The 18374-nt window shown below is 46.8% G+C and overlaps 1 protein-coding gene across 2 annotated transcripts in view; it reads right to left on the bottom strand.

Annotated features, from left to right (window-relative positions):
- Positions 1-801: 801 nt before the first annotated feature.
- LOC131736988 (glycine--tRNA ligase) overlaps positions 802-18374 on the bottom strand; it is a 41633-nt gene continuing 24060 nt past the window's right edge. For both annotated transcript variants that reach the window (XM_059023388.1, XM_059023389.1), the window contains exons 12-17: positions 16602-16742; positions 15964-16049; positions 15335-15444; positions 14185-14278; positions 3269-3459; positions 802-1109 (exon numbers count right to left, since the gene is read on the bottom strand). In XM_059023388.1, the coding sequence (XP_058879371.1) occupies positions 984-1109; positions 3269-3459; positions 14185-14278; positions 15335-15444; positions 15964-16049; positions 16602-16742 (748 nt within the window). In that variant the 3' untranslated portion in view covers positions 802-983. The remainder of the gene's footprint in view (positions 1110-3268; positions 3460-14184; positions 14279-15334; positions 15445-15963; positions 16050-16601; positions 16743-18374) is intronic.

Genomic DNA, 18374 nt, shown 5'->3' with positions numbered 1-18374 from the left:
AAAATGTGCAGGCTGGTGTACGTCTCTCAGTGGATACTGATCACTCATGAGAAGCAGCAGTTTCTATTTGCAGGCTAGTGTACGTCTCTCAGTGGATACTGATCACTCATGAGAAGCAGCAGTTTCTATTTGCAGGCGAGTGTACGTCTCTCAGTGGATACTGCTCAGTCATGAGAAGCAGCAGTTTCTATTTGCAGGCTAGTGTACGTCTCTCAGTGGATACTGATCACTCATGAGAAGCAGCAGTTTCTATTTGCAGGCGAGTGTACGTCTCTCAGTGGATACTGCTCAGTCATGAGAAGCAGCAGTTTCTATTTGCAGGCTAGTGTACGTCTCTCAATGGATACTGATCACTCATGAGAAGCAGCAGTTTCTATTTGCAGGCGAGTGTACGTCTCTCAGTGGATACTGCTTAGTCATGAGAAACAGCAGTTTCTATTTGCAGGCGAGTGTACGTCTCTCAGTGGATACTGCTCAGTCATGAGAAGCAGCAGTTTCTATTTGCAGGCTAGTGTATGTCTCTCAGTGGATATTGATCAGTCATGAGAAGCAGCAGTTTCTATGTGGAGGCTAGTGTACGTCTCTCAGTGGATACTGCTCAGTCATGAGAAGCAGCAGTTTCTATTTGCAGGCGAGTGTACGTCTCTCAGTGGATACTGATCACTCATGAGAAGCAGCAGTTTCTATTTGCAGGCTAGTGTACGTCTCTCAGTGGATATTGATCAGTCATGAGAAGCAGCAGTTTCTATTTGCAGGCTAGTGTACGTCTCTCAGTGGATACTGATCAGTCATGAGAAGCAGCAGTTTTGATTTGGTTTATTTAAAATGTTATCGTTACAGAACATCACTACAGTGAAACACAGGGAAGACGGTCACTGGGTTCACACTGAGGTATGCAAATCACACTGCAGATAACATTGTTCTATTAACAGTACAAAGGTTTAGTTGCTTGTCTGTATTTTGACGCTCTGGTGCAGTCGTGTTTACTCCTCAGTCGTCTCTTTTCTTCCGGTCTCCTGCCCCTCAAAGATCGGGTACTTGTTTTCCACTTCAGCCCAGGTAGTGACGCCATTAGCCAGGTCACACACAATGGAGGGAAGATCAGATACCTACAAATAAAGATTGGATCTTAAACACTTTGCAAGGCGTGGCAGTCCAGTGCAAATAGAATAGGGCACACTCTGCAAGAACAATGACGGGGTCATCAGTAAATCAATGGCCATTCCAATGCCATTTCATCTGAGAGTTCACAGATTATACACAAAGCACACAGAAATTAATGGAAGGTTTATACGTTTCCTGCAAGTTTCATCTGTGTTATCATGAGCTTGGGAGGATCCTTACACAACACAGATCCACAGGAATTCCTGAAAGCAGGGCTGGAGTCAATTCCAATTCCAATCAGCACTATTCTGTTCCAATGAGCTTCTCGCAGTGGTAACAAATTACTTACACTGAAATCATGGAGTCCATTAACCCTTTGCGGTCCAACATCATCAAAAAGACATAAAGCACACGTCTCTAGTTGTTCTTTCTCCGGAAAAAGCAGAGAAAACCATTTAATGGCTTAGTGAGAGCAATAGGAGCCAAGAGAAGCAAAAAAAAGGGCCAGATCTGAGCAATACACCTAGCCCCGGCACCACAGAGATAACACGGCCATAAACAAACAAGATAGCTGCTTCCGCATCCAGCGCTCAAAGAATATCACAGACATTTGCAGAGCTTTTTGAGATGTTATAGTAATAAAATAATGACTTGGATTGCATTATTGAGGAGTTTGGTGATAAAACGAGTAATCAGGAGATGATTTATCAGTACGCACTATGACTATGAAGAGGTATGTGAAAAATACAGCGAACAAGGGGTGGGGCGGTGCTGGAGATGCAGTACTGAGTGTCCTGTTGATATGCAGTGCCTTTTAAACCTGTTTTACTGTGAAAAAAAAAATGTATACAGCGCGTGCAAAATAAACTGCGCGTGTGAAACTAAATTGAACGTGACACGCCTGAGACACGCTGAATAAATGGACCGCAAAGGGTTAAATTGGCTTCAAACAAAAGCTGGGCAGCAGTGTGCAGTAGTGGTTAGGGCTCTGGACTCAGTGTGCAGTAGTGGTCAGGGCTCTGGACTCAGTGTGCAGTAGTGGTCAGGGCTCTGGACTCAGTGTGCAGTAGTGGTCAGGGCTCTGGACTCAGTGTGCAGTAGTGGTCAGGGCTCTGGACTCAGTGTGCAGTAGTGGTCAGGGCTCTGGACTCAGTGTGCAGTAGTGGTCAGGGCTCTGGACTCAGTGTGCAGTAGTGGTCAGGGCTCTGGACTCAGTGTGCAGTAGTGGTCAGGGCTCTGGACTCAGTGTGGAGTAGTGGTCAGGGCTCTGGACTCTTGACCGGAGGGTCGTGGATCCAATCCCAGGTGGGGGACACTGCTGCTGTACCCTTGAGCAAGGTACTTTACCTAGATTGCTCCAGTAAAAAACACAACTGTATAAATGGGGAATTGTATGTAAAAAATAATGTGTAAAAAATAATGTAGTTGTATGTAAAAAATAATGTGATATCTTGTAACAATTGTAAGTCGCCTTGGATAAGGGTGTCTGCTAAGAAATACATAAAAATATAAATTCCTTGGAAGAAATTGTAATGATTTAAAAAAAGAACTGGAATTGCCTGAAAGAGGAGAGTTCAGAGGAGCTTTGAAGGAGGCGAATGTCTGAATCGAGCAGTCTTACTTTACCATCTTGTGTAACTTTGAGCTTATGAAAAGCATGTATGGAAGTCAACACTGATAATAAAAAACATTCCGTGAATCTTACTGAAATAACAAAGACATCTTTAAAAAATATAAAAAAACATTATACATATAGTGACAGGGCAGGAGCCCGGCATGGATGGACAGTGTTTCTGTTAAAACTGTGTGTAAATAAAGATTTTGTATTTTGAATTTAAGTTTGGTAGGAATGGGATTAAAATCTCATCTCTGTCAAATTCTTGTGCAGGATGTGACTGGTGATTGATTAATTGAAGCTCTATGAAGCACAGACCCCCCGTCTCTCAGTTCTGAGCCGGGTCGATTCACAGACCCCCCGTCTCTCAGTTCTGAGCCGGGTCGACTCACAGACTCTGCGTCTCTCAGTTCTGAGCCGGGTCGACTCAAAGACTCTGCGTCTCGCAGTTCTGAGCCGGGTCGATTCACAGACCCCCCCGTCTCGCAGTTCTGACCCGGGTCGATTCACAGACTCCGCGTCTCGCAGTTCTGAACCGGGTCAACTCACCTCTGCCCTGATCTGCCGCATGCAGTCCCGGTCTCTGAGAGTGGCTGTGTGAGGGGTCTTGTTAACCGTGTCGAAATCGATGGTGATGCCGAACGCCACGCCAATCTCGTCAGTCCTGGCGTAGCGCCTCCCGATGGAGCCGGAAGAATCATCCACCTTGTGAGAGACTCCGTTTCTGGTCAGGGCTTCGGCTGTAGGACAACACCAAAGAAAAGAGGAGAATGAATTCCAATGTATTCAAGTACCCGCTGTACTACCTACTGTATAAGAAACAAGGGAATGAATTCATTGTGTAAGAGAGGTAATCTCGTGCAGTTTGAGGTGATCATGTGAATACGTTGTGTGTGGAGCGTCTCTCACTGTGTAAGGTCATCTCGTGCAGTTTGAGGTGATCATGTGAATACGTTGTGTGTGGAGCGTCTCTCACTGTGTAAGGTCATCTCGTGCAGTTTGAGGTGATCATGTGAATACGTTGTGTGTGGAGCGTCTCTCACTGTGTAAGGTCATCTCGTGTAGTTTGAGGCGATCATGTGAATACGTTGTGTGTGGAGCGTCTCTCACTGTGTAAGGTCATCTCGTGCAGTTTGAGGTGATCATGTGAATACGTTGTGTGTGGAGCGTCTCTCACTGTGTAAGAGAGGTCATCTCGTGCAGTTTGAGGCGATCATGTGAATACGTTCTGTGTGGAGTGTCTCTCACTGTGTAAGGTCATCTCGTGCAGTTTGAGGTGATCATGTGAATACGTTGTGTGTGGAGCATCTCTCACTGTGTGAGGTCATCTCGTGCAGTTTGAGGTGATCATGTGAATACGTTCTGTGTGGAGCGTCTCTCACTGTGTAAGAGAGGTCATCTCGTGCAGTTTGAGGTGATCATGTGAATACGTTCTGTGTGGAGCGTCTCTCACTGTGTAAGAGAGGTCATCTCGTGCAGTTTGAGGTGATCATGTGAATACGTTGTGTGTGGAGCATCTCTCACTGTGTGAGGTCATCTCGTGCAGTTTGAGGCGATCATGTGAATACGTTCTGTGTGGAGCGTCTCTCACTGTGTAAGGTCATCTCGTGCAGTTTGAGGTGATCATGTGAATACGTTCTGTGTGGAGCGTCTCTCACTGTGTAAGAGAGGTCATCTTGTGCAGTTTGAGGTGATCATGTGAATACGTTGTGTGTGGAGCGTCTCTCACTGTGTAAGGTCATCTCGTGCAGTTTGAGGTGATCATGTGAATACGTTGTGTGTGGAGCGTCTCTCACTGTGTAAGAGAGGTCATCTCGTGCAGTTTCAGGTGATCATGTGAATACGTTGTGTGTGGAGCGTCTCTCACTGTGTAAGGTCATCTCGTGCAGTTTGAGGTGATCATGTGAATACGTTCTGTGTGGAGCGTCTCTCACTGTGTAAGAGAGGTCATCTCGTGCAGTTTGAGGTGATCATGTGAATACGTTGTGTGTGGAGCGTCTCTCACTGTGTAAGAGAGGTCATCTCGTGCAGTTTGAGGTGATCATGTGAATACGTTGTGTGTGGAGCGTCTCTCACTGTGTAAGGTCATCTCGTGCAGTTTGAGGCGATCATGTGAATACGTTGTGTGTGGAGCGTCTCTCACTGTGTAAGAGAGGTCATCTCGTGCAGTTTGAGGTGATCATGTGAATACGTTGTGTGTGGAGCGTCTCTCACTGTGTAAGAGAGGTCATCTCGTGCAGTTTGAGGCGATCATGTGAATACGTTCTGTGTGGAGCGTCTCTTACTGTGTAAGAGAGGTCATCTCGTGAAGTTTGAGGTGATCATGTGAATACGTTCTGTGTGGAGCGTCTCTCACTGTGTAAGAGAGGTCATCTCGTGCAGTTTGAGGTGATCATGTGAATACGTTCTGTGTGGAGCGTCTCTCACTGTGTAAGAGAGGTCATCTCGTGCAGTTTGAGGTGATCATGTGAATACGTTGTGTGTGGAGCGTCTCTCACTGTGTAAGAGAGGTCATCTCGTGCAGTTTGAGGCGATCATGTGAATACGTTCTGTGTGGAGCGTCTCTTACTGTGTAAGAGAGGTCATCTCGAGCAGTTTGAGGTGATCATGTGAATACGTTGTGTGTGGAGCGTCTCTCACTGTGTAAGAGAGGTCATCTCGTGTAGTTTGAGGCGATCATGTGAATACGATGTGTGTGGAGCGTCTCTCACTGTGTAAGGTCATCTCGTGAAGTTTGAGGTGATCATGTGAATACGTTCTGTGTGGAGCGTCTCTCACTGTGTAAGGTCATCTCGTGCAGTTTGAGGTGATCATGTGAATACGTTGTGTGTGGAGCATCTCTCACTGTGTGAGGTCATCTCGTGCAGTTTGAGGTGATCATGTGAATACGTTCTGTGTGGAGCGTCTCTCACTGTGTAAGAGAGGTCATCTCGTGCAGTTTGAGGTGATCATGTGAATACGTTCTGTGTGGAGTGTCTCTCACTGTGTAAGGTCATCTCGTGCAGTTTGAGGTGATCATGTGAATACGTTCTGTGTGGAGCGTCTCTCACTGTGTAAGAGAGGTCATCTCGTGCAGTTTGAGGTGATCATGTGAATACGTTCTGTGTGGAGCGTCTCTCACTGTGTAAGAGAGGTCATCTCGTGCAGTTTGAGGTGATCATGTGAATACGTTGTGTGTGGAGCGTCTCTCACTGTGTAAGAGAGGTCATCTCGTGAAGTTTGAGGTGATCATGTGAATACGTTGTGTGTGGAGCGTCTCTCACTGTGTAAGAGAGGTCATCTCGTGCAGTTTGAGGTGATCATGTGAATACGTTGTGTGTGGAGCGTCTCTCACTGTGTAAGGTCATCTCGTGCAGTTTGAGGTGATCATGTGAATACGTTCTGTGTGGAGCGTCTCTCACTGTGTAAGGTCATCTCGTGCAGTTTGAGGTGATCATGTGAATACGTTGTGTGTGGAGCGTCTCTCACTGTGTAAGAGAGGTCATCTCGTGCAGTTTGAGGCGATCATGTGAATACGTTCTGTGTGGAGCGTCTCTCACTGTGTAAGAGAGGTCATCTCGTGCAGTTTGAGGTGATCATGTGAATACGTTCTGTGTGGAGCGTCTCTCACTGTGTAAGGTCATCTCGTGCAGTTTGAGGTGATCATGTGAATACGTTGTGTGTGGAGCGTCTCTCACTGTGTAAGAGAGGTCATCTCGTGCAGTTTGAGGTGATCATGTGAATACGTTGTGTGTGGAGCGTCTCTCACTGTGTAAGAGAGGTCATCTCGTGCAGTTTGAGGTGATCATGTGAATACGTTGTGTGTGGAGCGTCTCTCACTGTGTAAGAGAGGTCATCTCGTGCAGTTTGAGGTGATCATGTGAATACGTTGTGTGTGGAGCGTCTCTCACTGTGTAAGGTCATCTCGTGCAGTTTGAGGTGATCATGTGAATACGTTGTGTGTGGAGCGTCTCTCACTGTGTAAGAGAGGTCATCTCGTGCAGTTTGAGGTGATCATGTGAATACGTTGTGTGTGGAGCGTCTCTCACTGTGTAAGGTCATCTCGTGCAGTTTGAGGCGATCATGTGAATACGTTCTGTGTGGAGCGTCTCTCACTGTGTAAGAGAGGTCATCTCGTGCAGTTTGAGGTGATCATGTGAATACGTTGTGTGTGGAGCGTCTCTCACTGTGTAAGAGAGGTCATCTCGTGCAGTTTGAGGTGATCATGTGAATACGTTGTGTGTGGAGCGTCTCTCACTGTGTAAGGTCATCTCGTGCAGTTTGAGGTGATCATGTGAATACGTTCTGTGTGGAGCGTCTCTCACTGTGTAAGGTCATCTCGTGCAGTTTGAGGTGATCATGTGAATACGTTGTGTGTGGAGCGTCTCTCACTGTGTAAGAGAGGTCATCTCGTGCAGTTTGAGGCGATCATGTGAATACGTTCTGTGTGGAGCGTCTCTCACTGTGTAAGAGAGGTCATCTCGTGCAGTTTGAGGTGATCATGTGAATACGTTCTGTGTGGAGCGTCTCTCACTGTGTAAGGTCATCTCGTGCAGTTTGAGGTGATCATGTGAATACGTTGTGTGTGGAGCGTCTCTCACTGTGTAAGAGAGGTCATCTCGTGCAGTTTGAGGTGATCATGTGAATACGTTGTGTGTGGAGCGTCTCTCACTGTGTAAGAGAGGTAATCTCGTGCAGTTTGAGGTGATCATGTGAATACGTTGTGTGTGGAGCGTCTCTCACTGTGTAAGAGAGGTCATCTCGTGCAGTTTGAGGTGATCATGTGAATACGTTGTGTGTGGAGCGTCTCTCACTGTGTAAGGTCATCTCGTGAAGTTTGAGGTGATCATGTGAATACGTTGTGTGTGGAGCGTCTCTCACTGTGTAAGAGAGGTCATCTCGTGCAGTTTGAGGTGATCATGTGAATACGTTGTGTGTGGAGCGTCTCTCACTGTGTAAGGTCATCTCGTGCAGTTTGAGGCGATCATGTGAATACGTTCTGTGTGGAGCGTCTCTCACTGTGTAAGAGAGGTCATCTCGTGCAGTTTGAGGTGATCATGTGAATACGTTGTGTGTGGAGCGTCTCTCACTGTGTAAGAGAGGTCATCTCGTGCAGTTTGAGGTGATCATGTGAATACGTTGTGTGTGGAGCGTCTCTCACTGTGTAAGGTCATCTCGTGAAGTTTGAGGTGATCATGTGAATACGTTCTGTGTGGAGCGTCTCTCACTGTGTAAGAGAGGTCATCTCGTGCAGTTTGAGGTGATCATGTGAATACGTTCTGTGTGGAGCGTCTCTCACTGTGTAAGAGAGGTCATCTTGTGCAGTTTCAGGTGATCATGTGAATACGTTGTGTGTGGAGCATCTCTCACTGTGTAAGAGAGGTCATCTCGTGCAGTTTGAGGTGATCATGTGAATACGTTGTGTGTGGAGCGTCTCTCACTGTGTAAGAGAGGTCATCTCGTGCAGTTTGAGGCGATCATGTGAATATGTTGTGTGTGGAGCGTCTCTCACTGTGTAAGAGAGGTCATCTCGTGCAGTTTGAGGTGATCATGTGAATATGTTGTGTGTGGAGCGTCTCTCACTGTGTAAGAGAGGTCATCTCGTGCAGTTTGAGGTGATCATGTGAATACGTTGTGTGTGAAGCGTCTCTCACTGTGTAAGAGAGGTCATCTCGTGCAGTTTGAGGTGATCATGTGAATACGTTGTGTGTGGAGCGTCTCTCACTGTGTAAGAGAGGTCATCTCGTGCAGTTTGAGGTGATCATGTGAATATGTTGTGTGTGGAGCGTCTCTCACTGTGTAAGGTCATCTCGTGTAGTTTGAGGTGATCATGTGAATACGTTGTGTGTGGAGCGTCTCTCACTGTGTAAGGTCATCTCGTGCAGTTTGAGGTGATCATGTGAATACGTTCTGTGTGGAGCGTCTCTCACTGTGTAAGAGAGGTCATCTCGTGCAGTTTGAGGCGATCATGTGAATACGTTGTGTGTGGAGCGTCTCTCACTGTGTAAGAGAGGTCATCTCGTGCAGTTTGAGGTGATCATGTGAATACGTTGTGTGTGGAGCGTCTCTCACTGTGTAAGAGAGGTCATCTCGTGCAGTTTGAGGTGATCATGTGAATACGTTGTGTGTGGAGCGTCTCTCACTGTGTAAGAGAGGTCATCTCGTGCAGTTTGAGGTGATCATGTGAATATGTTGTGTGTGGAGCGTCTCTCACTGTGTAAGGTCATCTCGTGCAGTTTGAGGTGATCATGTGAATACGTTCTGTGTGGAGCGTCTCTCACTGTGTAAGAGAGGTCATCTCGTGCAGTTTGAGGTGATCATGTGAATACGTTGTGTGTGGAGCGTCTCTCACTGTGTAAGAGAGGTCATCTCGTGCAGTTTGAGGTGATCATGTGAATACGTTGTGTGTGGAGCGTCTCTCACTGTGTGAGGTCATCTCGTGCAGTTTGAGGTGATCATGTGAATACATTGTGTGTGGAGCGTCTCTCACTGTGTAAGAGAGGTCATCTCGTGCAGTTTGAGGTGATCATGTGAATACGTTGTGTGTGGAGCGTCTCTCACTGTGTAAGAGAGGTCATCTCGTGCAGTTTGAGGTGATCATGTGAATACGTTCTGTGTGGAGTGTCTCTCACTGTGTAAGGTCATCTCGTGCAGTTTGAGGTGATCATGTGAATACGTTGTGTGTGGAGCGTCTCTCACTGTGTAAGGTCATCTCGTGCAGTTTGAGGTGATCATGTGAATACGTTGTGTGTGAAGCGTCTCTCACTGTGTAAGAGAGGTCATCTCGTGCAGTTTGAGGCGATCATGTGAATACGTTGTGTGTGGAGCGTCTCTCACTGTGTAAGAGAGGTCATCTCGTGCAGTTTGAGGTGATCATGTGAATACGTTGTGTGTGGAGCGTCTCTCACTGTGTAAGGTCATCTCGTGCAGTTTGAGGTGATCATGTGAATACGTTGTGTGTGGAGCGTCTCTCACTGTGTAAGAGAGGTCATCTCGTGAAGTTTGAGGTGATCATGTGAATACGTTCTGTGTGGAGTGTCTCTCACTGTGTAAGGTCATCTCGTGCAGTTTGAGGTGATCATGTGAATACGTTGTGTGTGGAGCGTCTCTCACTGTGTAAGGTCATCTCGTGCAGTTTGAGGTGATCATGTGAATACGTTCTGTGTGGAGCGTCTCTCACTGTGTAAGAGAGGTCATCTCGTGCAGTTTGAGGTGATCATGTGAATACGTTCTGTGTGGAGCGTCTCTCACTGTGTAAGAGAGGTCATCTTGTGCAGTTTCAGGTGATCATGTGAATACGTTGTGTGTGGAGCGTCTCTCACTGTGTAAGGTCATCTCGTGCAGTTTGAGGTGATCATGTGAATACGTTCTGTGTGGAGCGTCTCTCACTGTGTGAGGTCATCTCGTGCAGTTTGAGGTGATCATGTGAATACGTTGTGTGTGGAGCATCTCTCACTGTGTAAGAGAGGTCATCTCGTGCAGTTTGAGGTGATCATGTGAATACGTTGTGTGTGGAGCGTCTCTCACTGTGTAAGAGAGGTCATCTCGTGCAGTTTGAGGCGATCATGTGAATATGTTGTGTGTGGAGCGTCTCTCACTGTGTAAGAGAGGTCATCTCGTGCAGTTTGAGGTGATCATGTGAATATGTTGTGTGTGGAGCGTCTCTCACTGTGTAAGAGAGGTCATCTCGTGCAGTTTGAGGTGATCATGTGAATACGTTGTGTGTGAAGCGTCTCTCACTGTGTAAGAGAGGTCATCTCGTGCAGTTTGAGGTGATCATGTGAATACGTTGTGTGTGGAGCGTCTCTCACTGTGTAAGAGAGGTCATCTCGTGCAGTTTGAGGTGATCATGTGAATACGTTGTGTGTGGAGCGTCTCTCACTGTGTAAGAGAGGTCATCTCGTGCAGTTTGAGGTGATCATGTGAATATGTTGTGTGTGGAGCGTCTCTCACTGTGTAAGAGAGGTCATCTCGTGCAGTTTGAGGTGATCATGTGAATATGTTGTGTGTGGAGCGTCTCTCACTGTGTAAGAGAGGTAATCTCGTGCAGTTTGAGGCGATCATGTGAATACGTTGTGTGTGGAGCGTCTCTCACTGTGTAAGAGAGGTCATCTCGTGCAGTTTGAGGTGATCATGTGAATATGTTGTGTGTGGAGCGTCTCTCACTGTGTAAGAGAGGTCATCTCGTGCAGTTTGAGGTGATCATGTGAATATGTTGTGTGTGGAGCGTCTCTCACTGTGTAAGAGAGGTAATCTCGTGCAGTTTGAGGCGATCATGTGAATACGTTGTGTGTGGAGCGTCTCTCACTGTGTAAGAGAGGTCATCTCGTGCAGTTTGAGGTGATCATGTGAATACGTTGTGTGTGGAGCGTCTCTCACTGTGTAAGAGAGGTCATCTCGTGCAGTTTGAGGTGATCATGTGAATACGTTGTGTGTGGAGCGTCTCTCACTGTGTAAGGTCATCTCGTGCAGTTTGAGGTGATCATGTGAATACGTTGTGTGTGGAGCGTCTCTCACTGTGTAAGGTCATCTCGTGCAGTTTGAGGTGATCATGTGAATACGTTGTGTGTGGAGCGTCTCTCACTGTGTAAGGTCATCTCGTGCAGTTTGAGGTGATCATGTGAATACGTTCTGTGTGGAGCGTCTCTCACTGTGTAAGAGAGGTCATCTCGTGCAGTTTGAGGTGATCATGTGAATACGTTGTGTGTGGAGCGTCTCTCACTGTGTAAGAGAGGTCATCTCGTGCAGTTTGAGGTGATCATGTGAATACGTTCTGTGTGGAGCGTCTCTCACTGTGTAAGAGAGGTCATCTCGTGCAGTTTGAGGCGATCATGTGAATATGTTGTGTGTGGAGCGTCTCTCACTGTGTAAGGTCATCTCGTGTAGTTTGAGGTGATCATGTGAATACGTTGTGTGTGGAGCGTCTCTCACTGTGTAAGGTCATCTCGTGCAGTTTGAGGTGATCATGTGAATACGTTCTGTGTGGAGCGTCTCTCACTGTGTAAGAGAGGTCATCTCGTGCAGTTTGAGGTGATCATGTGAATACGTTGTGTGTGGAGCGTCTCTCACTGTGTAAGGTCATCTCGTGCAGTTTGAGGTGATCATGTGAATACGTTGTGTGTGGAGCGTCTCTCACTGTGTAAGAGAGGTAATCTCGTGCAGTTTGAGGCGATCATGTGAATACGTTGTGTGTGGAGCGTCTCTCACTGTGTAAGAGAGGTCATCTCGTGCAGTTTGAGGTGATCATGTGAATATGTTGTGTGTGGAGCGTCTCTCACTGTGTAAGGTCATCTCGTGTAGTTTGAGGTGATCATGTGAATACGTTGTGTGTGGAGCGTCTCTCACTGTGTAAGGTCATCTCGTGCAGTTTGAGGTGATCATGTGAATACGTTCTGTGTGGAGCGTCTCTCACTGTGTAAGAGAGGTCATCTCGTGCAGTTTGAGGCGATCATGTGAATACGTTGTGTGTGGAGCGTCTCTCACTGTGTAAGAGAGGTCATCTCGTGCAGTTTGAGGTGATCATGTGAATACGTTGTGTGTGGAGCGTCTCTCACTGTGTAAGAGAGGTCATCTCGTGCAGTTTGAGGTGATCATGTGAATACGTTGTGTGTGGAGCGTCTCTCACTGTGTAAGAGAGGTCATCTCGTGCAGTTTGAGGTGATCATGTGAATATGTTGTGTGTGGAGCGTCTCTCACTGTGTAAGGTCATCTCGTGTAGTTTGAGGTGATCATGTGAATACGTTGTGTGTGGAGCGTCTCTCACTGTGTAAGGTCATCTCGTGCAGTTTGAGGTGATCATGTGAATACGTTGTGTGTGGAGCGTCTCTCACTGTGTAAGAGAGGTCATCTCGTGCAGTTTGAGGTGATCATGTGAATACGTTCTGTGTGGAGCGTCTCTCACTGTGTAAGAGAGGTCATCTCGTGCAGTTTGAGGCGATCATGTGAATATGTTGTGTGTGGAGCGTCTCTCACTGTGTGAGGTCATCTCGTGCAGTTTGAGGTGATCATGTGAATACGTTGTGTGTGGAGCGTCTCTCACTGTGTAAGAGAGGTCATCTCGTGCAGTTTGAGGTGATCATGTGAATACGTTGTGTGTGGAGCGTCTCTCACTGTGTAAGAGAGGTCATCTCGTGCAGTTTGAGGTGATCATGTGAATACGTTCTGTGTGGAGTGTCTCTCACTGTGTAAGGTCATCTCGTGCAGTTTGAGGTGATCATGTGAATACGTTGTGTGTGGAGCGTCTCTCACTGTGTAAGGTCATCTCGTGCAGTTTGAGGTGATCATGTGAATACGTTGTGTGTGAAGCGTCTCTCACTGTGTAAGAGAGGTCATCTCGTGCAGTTTGAGGCGATCATGTGAATACGTTGTGTGTGGAGCGTCTCTCACTGTGTAAGAGAGGTCATCTCGTGCAGTTTGAGGTGATCATGTGAATACGTTGTGTGTGGAGCGTCTCTCACTGTGTAAGAGAGGTCATCTCGTGCAGTTTGAGGCGATCATGTGAATACGTTGTGTGTGGAGCGTCTCTCACTGTGTAAGGTCATCTCGTGCAGTTTGAGGTGATCATGTGAATACGTTGTGTGTGGAGCGTCTCTCACTGTGTAAGAGAGGTCATCTCGTGAAGTTTGAGGTGATCATGTGAATACGTTCTGTGTGGAGTGTCTCTCACTGTGTAAGGTCATCTCGTGCAGTTTGAGGTGATCATGTGAATACGTTGTGTGTGGAGCGTCTCTCACTGTGTAAGGTCATCTCGTGCAGTTTGAGGTGATCATGTGAATACGTTGTGTGTGAAGCGTCTCTCACTGTGTAAGAGAGGTCATCTCGTGCAGTTTGAGGCGATCATGTGAATACGTTGTGTGTGGAGCGTCTCTCACTGTGTAAGGTCATCTCGTGTAGTTTGAGGTGATCATGTGAATACGTTGTGTGTGGAGCGTCTCTCACTGTGTAAGGTCATCTCGTGCAGTTTGAGGTGATCATGTGAATACGTTGTGTGTGAAGCGTCTCTCACTGTGTAAGAGAGGTCATCTCGTGCAGTTTGAGGCGATCATGTGAATACGTTGTGTGTGGAGCGTCTCTCACTGTGTAAGAGAGGTCATCTCGTGCAGTTTGAGGCGATCATGTGAATACGTTGTGTGTGGAGCGTCTCTCACTGTGTAAGAGAGGTCATCTCGTGCAGTTTGAGGTGATCATGTGAATACGTTGTGTGTGGAGCGTCTCTCACTGTGTAAGAGAGGTAATCTCGTGCAGTTTGAGGTGATCATGTGAATACGTTGTGTGTGGAGCGTCTCTCACTGTGTAAGAGAGGTCATCTCGTGCAGTTTGAGGCGATCATGTGAATACGTTCTGTGTGGAGCGTCTCTCACTGTGTAAGAGAGGTCATCTCGTGCAGTTTGAGGTGATCATATCTAGAAGCTGCATACACTGGGCCACATCACATGCCTACACACTTGAGTCTTTGAAATAGCGACGATGTTCACACATATACTTACACAGCTCTTGGACAAAAGGCACGAATTCGTGATTCTGACTCAGAGGCAGGACGGAGCATTTGTATGGCGCTACAGTGGCAGGAAAGCTGAAGTACTGGAAACATAAAAACAAAACAAGCATGGAATGAAAGGGCTGTCCCGTCACAGGCCATCTTACAAACCTGGCACCAGGGTCTGGGTCACTTCCTGTTCTTCAATTCCAATTCCTTTTTAAAACCCTAACACAATTCCAATTCCAATTCCCACTGATCAAAATTGCAATTAGCTGTATTCTATTACAATGAGCTTCTCATAGTGGAAACACATTACTTACGTTGAAGTCACTGTTTGTTAGTCAATTAAACTGGCTTCAAATGAAAACAGTTGAATAATCACAATTAGTATGTCTCTAAAATATCAACTTCAATTCCAATTCATGTAGTGTGCCAACCCTGCTTGACACACTACAGCTCAGTGCAAGGGGTGCTGGACCCTGGGTGTATTCACTCTCAGTGCAGGGTGTGTTCACTCTCAGTGCAGGGGGGGGCTGAACCCTCGGTGTGTTCACTCTCAGTGGAGGGGGTGCTGAACCCTGGGTGTGTTCACTCTCAGTGCAGGGTGTGTTCACTCTCAGTGCAGGGGGTGCTGGACCCTGGGGGTGTTCACTCTCAGTGCAGGGGGTGCTGGACCCTGGGTGTGTTCACTCTCAGTGCAGGGGGTGCTGGACCCTGGGTGTGTTCACTCTCAGTGCAGGGGGTGCTGGACCCTGGGTGTGTTCACTCTCAGTGCAGGGTGTGTTCACTCTCAGTGCAGGGGGTGCTGGACCCTGGGGGTGTTCACTCTCAGTGCAGGGGGTGCTGGACCCTGGGTGTGTTCACTCTCAGTGCAGGGGGTGCTGGACCCTGGGTGTGTTCACTCTCAGTGCAGGGGGTGCTGGACCCTGGGTGTGTTCACTCTCAGTGCAGGGGGTGTTCACTCTCAGTGCAGGGGGTGCTGGACCCTGGGTGTGTTCACTCTCAGTGCAGGGTGTGTTCACTCTCAGTGCAGGGGGGGGCTGAACCCTGGGTGTGTTCAGTCTCAGTGCAGGGGGTGTTCACTCTCAGTGCAGGGGGTGCTAGACCCTGGGTGTGTTCAGTCTCACATGCCAACAGCACCAGCGGAACACACTCACTGTTCTCTGCTCATCTCCGTCACGGACATGGAATGTGTGTTCGAAGATGGAGTACATGATTCTTCCAATACCGAAGGACGGCTCAATCACGTTGGGGACAATTTCCTCCACTAAACCGCAACACAGAAGGAGTAAGGAATAGTTCAAGAGATTTACACCATCTACATGTTCTTAATTGAATTGGACAACTGTTTAATATCCTATTATATGGGGTTCTCTAGTAGTCTCTAGATGGGAATAAGAGTAATAATGATCATAGAGAAATGCAGCGGCAAAACAGGGATGGGAATAAGACTCCTATTGCAGAGCAGTTTCACCCATTCAGGGTTTTACCACAGGTTTCATTAGCCACAGTGTGCAGGTAACAAGCTCAGGTGTGTCTTATTATCAATCAATCAATCAATCAATCAATCAATTAATCAATCAATCTTTATTTTATATAGCACCTTTCATAGTGGACCACATTCACAAAGCACCAGGAAGGGATCACATCGCTATGCAATGGGAGTCTCATTTCCATCCCTGTTGGTAAATATTAAAGAGCATGTAGATGATCCACAGTATCCATTTCAAACAGCAATGGGCATGAATTCCAAGTGGAGGTTCATGAGAACCTAGAATGGACTGACCGTGCAGGATCTTCTGAAATCTCTTCACACTGACCATGTCCTGGGTCAGTTTAAAGGTCTTCCCTTCGGTCTCGATGGTAAACTCTCTGCAAAGATCAGAGGCATGTTTAACATGTCATGGAACACAAATGAATCAAACAGGAACAAGGGTACAAAACGTTCTTCTTTCACCAATTCCAGCGTCTACACTTCTGTTTGTTTTATGATAAGCAAGCAGCTTGTAGAACAGTCCTCCACAGATCCACTCCCTGCTGAACCCTCTCTACACAATGCAGACCCACAACACGATCTGCACAGAGAAACGCCTCCAGGACTGTCAATGCCTTCCTATTCTATGGGACAGGGATTCACTGCTTACTACCATAAACCTTCTTTGGTACTACAGACTGATTACATCACCCCTCTGTTCTTTACTTTAAAATCAGAGGTCATTCAAAAGTCTATCTTAGCAGATAGTCTGTGCTGCTCTGTACAGCAATGCAGACACACTCCCAGTTCATTCCTACCCGATCTCATTGAAGAGTCTGTGCTGCTCTGTACAGCAATGCAGACACACTCCCAGTTCATTCCTACCCGGTCTCATTGAGGTCTGTGCTGCTCTATACAGCAATGCAGACACACTCCCAGTTCATTCCTACCCGATCTCATTAAGGAGTCTCTCCTGCTCTGTGATGTAACACTCGTCACAGATGGCTAGATATTCCATCACCAGTTTAGCGTCCTTCTTGTAAGCTTTTCCGATTGCTCCCTTGTTGGCGTCAAACTGAACAACATTGACTGTCTTGTGCAGAGAGGTTAAGGCAGAACATTGGCTCTATCAGGATAAAAAAGACATCAAAAGACCCCCCCAGTTTACTCATAGTTTAATACATGTCATGCTTCACTATAAGCTTCACTACTTACACCAGCAAGCAAACCCAACTCTAAACCTAATCCTAACCCCACCCCCCCTAACCCCAACTCTAAACCTAATCCTAACCTCAACCCAAACTCTAAACCTAATCCTAACCCCAACCCCCCTAACCCCAACTCTAAACCTAATCCTAACCCCCAACCCCCAACTCTAAACCTAATCCTAACCCCACCCCCCAACCCCAACTCTAAACCTAATCCTAACCCCAACTCTAAACCTAATCCTAACCCTAACCCCATTTTACTAATAGTTTAATACATGTCATGCTTCACTATAAGCTTCACTACTTACACCAGCAAGCAAACCCAACTCTAAACCTAATCCTAACCCCCACCCCCCCCTAACCCCAACTCTAAACCTAATCCTAACCTCAACCCCAACTCTAAACCTAATCCTAACCCCAACCCCCCTAACCCCAACTCTAAACCTAATCCTAACCTCAACCCCAACTCTAAACCTAATCCTAACCCCAACCCCCCTAACCCCAACTCTAAACCTAATCCTAATCCTAACATTTTACTCATAGTTTAATACATGTCATGCTTCACTACTTACACCAGCAAGATAAGAGTCTTAATATGTGTTTGAGAACAGAGAAATGTTGGGAACACTTTCCACTGACTGTCTCCAGTTACTGTGCATTTACTTTGTAATTATGTGTAGGTACACATGTATTTGCTATGTTAGTATGCAGTTACAATGTACTTAATGTGCAATTTTTTTGCATGATATAACCCTAACCCCAACCCCCCAAACCCAACTCTAAACCTAATCCTAACCCCAACTCTAAACCTAATCCTAACCCCAACTCTAAACCTAATCCAAACCCCAACCCCAACTCTAAACCTAATACCAACCCCCCTAACCCCAACCCCCCAAACCCAACTCTAAACCTAATCCTAACCCCCCAAACCCCAACTCTAAACCTAATCCTAACCCCCCAAACCCAACTCTAAACCTAATCCTAACCCCCCAAACCCCAACTCTAAACCTAATCCTAACCCCAACCCAAACTCTAAACCTAATCCCAACCCAAACTCTAAACCTAATCCTAACCCCAACCCCCAACTCTAAACCTAATCCTAACCCCACCCCCCCAACCCCAACTCTAAACCTAATCCTAACCTCAACTCTAAACCTAATCCTAACCCCAACTCTAAACCTAATCCTAACCTCAACCCCAACTCTAAACCTAATCCTAACCCCAACTCTAAACCTAATCCTAACCTCAACCCAAACTGTAAACCTAATCCTAACCCCAACCCCCAACTCCAAACCTAATCCTAACCCTAACCCCACCCCAACCCCCTAACCCAAACTCTAAACCTAATCCTAACCCCAACCCCCCTAACCCCAACTGTAAACCTAATCCTAACCCCAACTCCCAACCCCAAACCTAATCTTAAAACCCCCCTCTTCCTTTTCTGATACAATTGTGCATACATATATTGTGCAAAAAGATTTCCACATTAAGTACATTGTAACTATGCACAACATT

This window comes from Acipenser ruthenus, chromosome 4 (genome assembly GCF_902713425.1).
Source record: "Acipenser ruthenus chromosome 4, fAciRut3.2 maternal haplotype, whole genome shotgun sequence".
Classification (NCBI taxonomy): domain Eukaryota; kingdom Metazoa; phylum Chordata; class Actinopteri; order Acipenseriformes; family Acipenseridae; genus Acipenser; species Acipenser ruthenus.
Note: the sequence above shows the minus strand (reverse complement) of the source record. Positions and strands in the feature narration are given on the sequence as shown.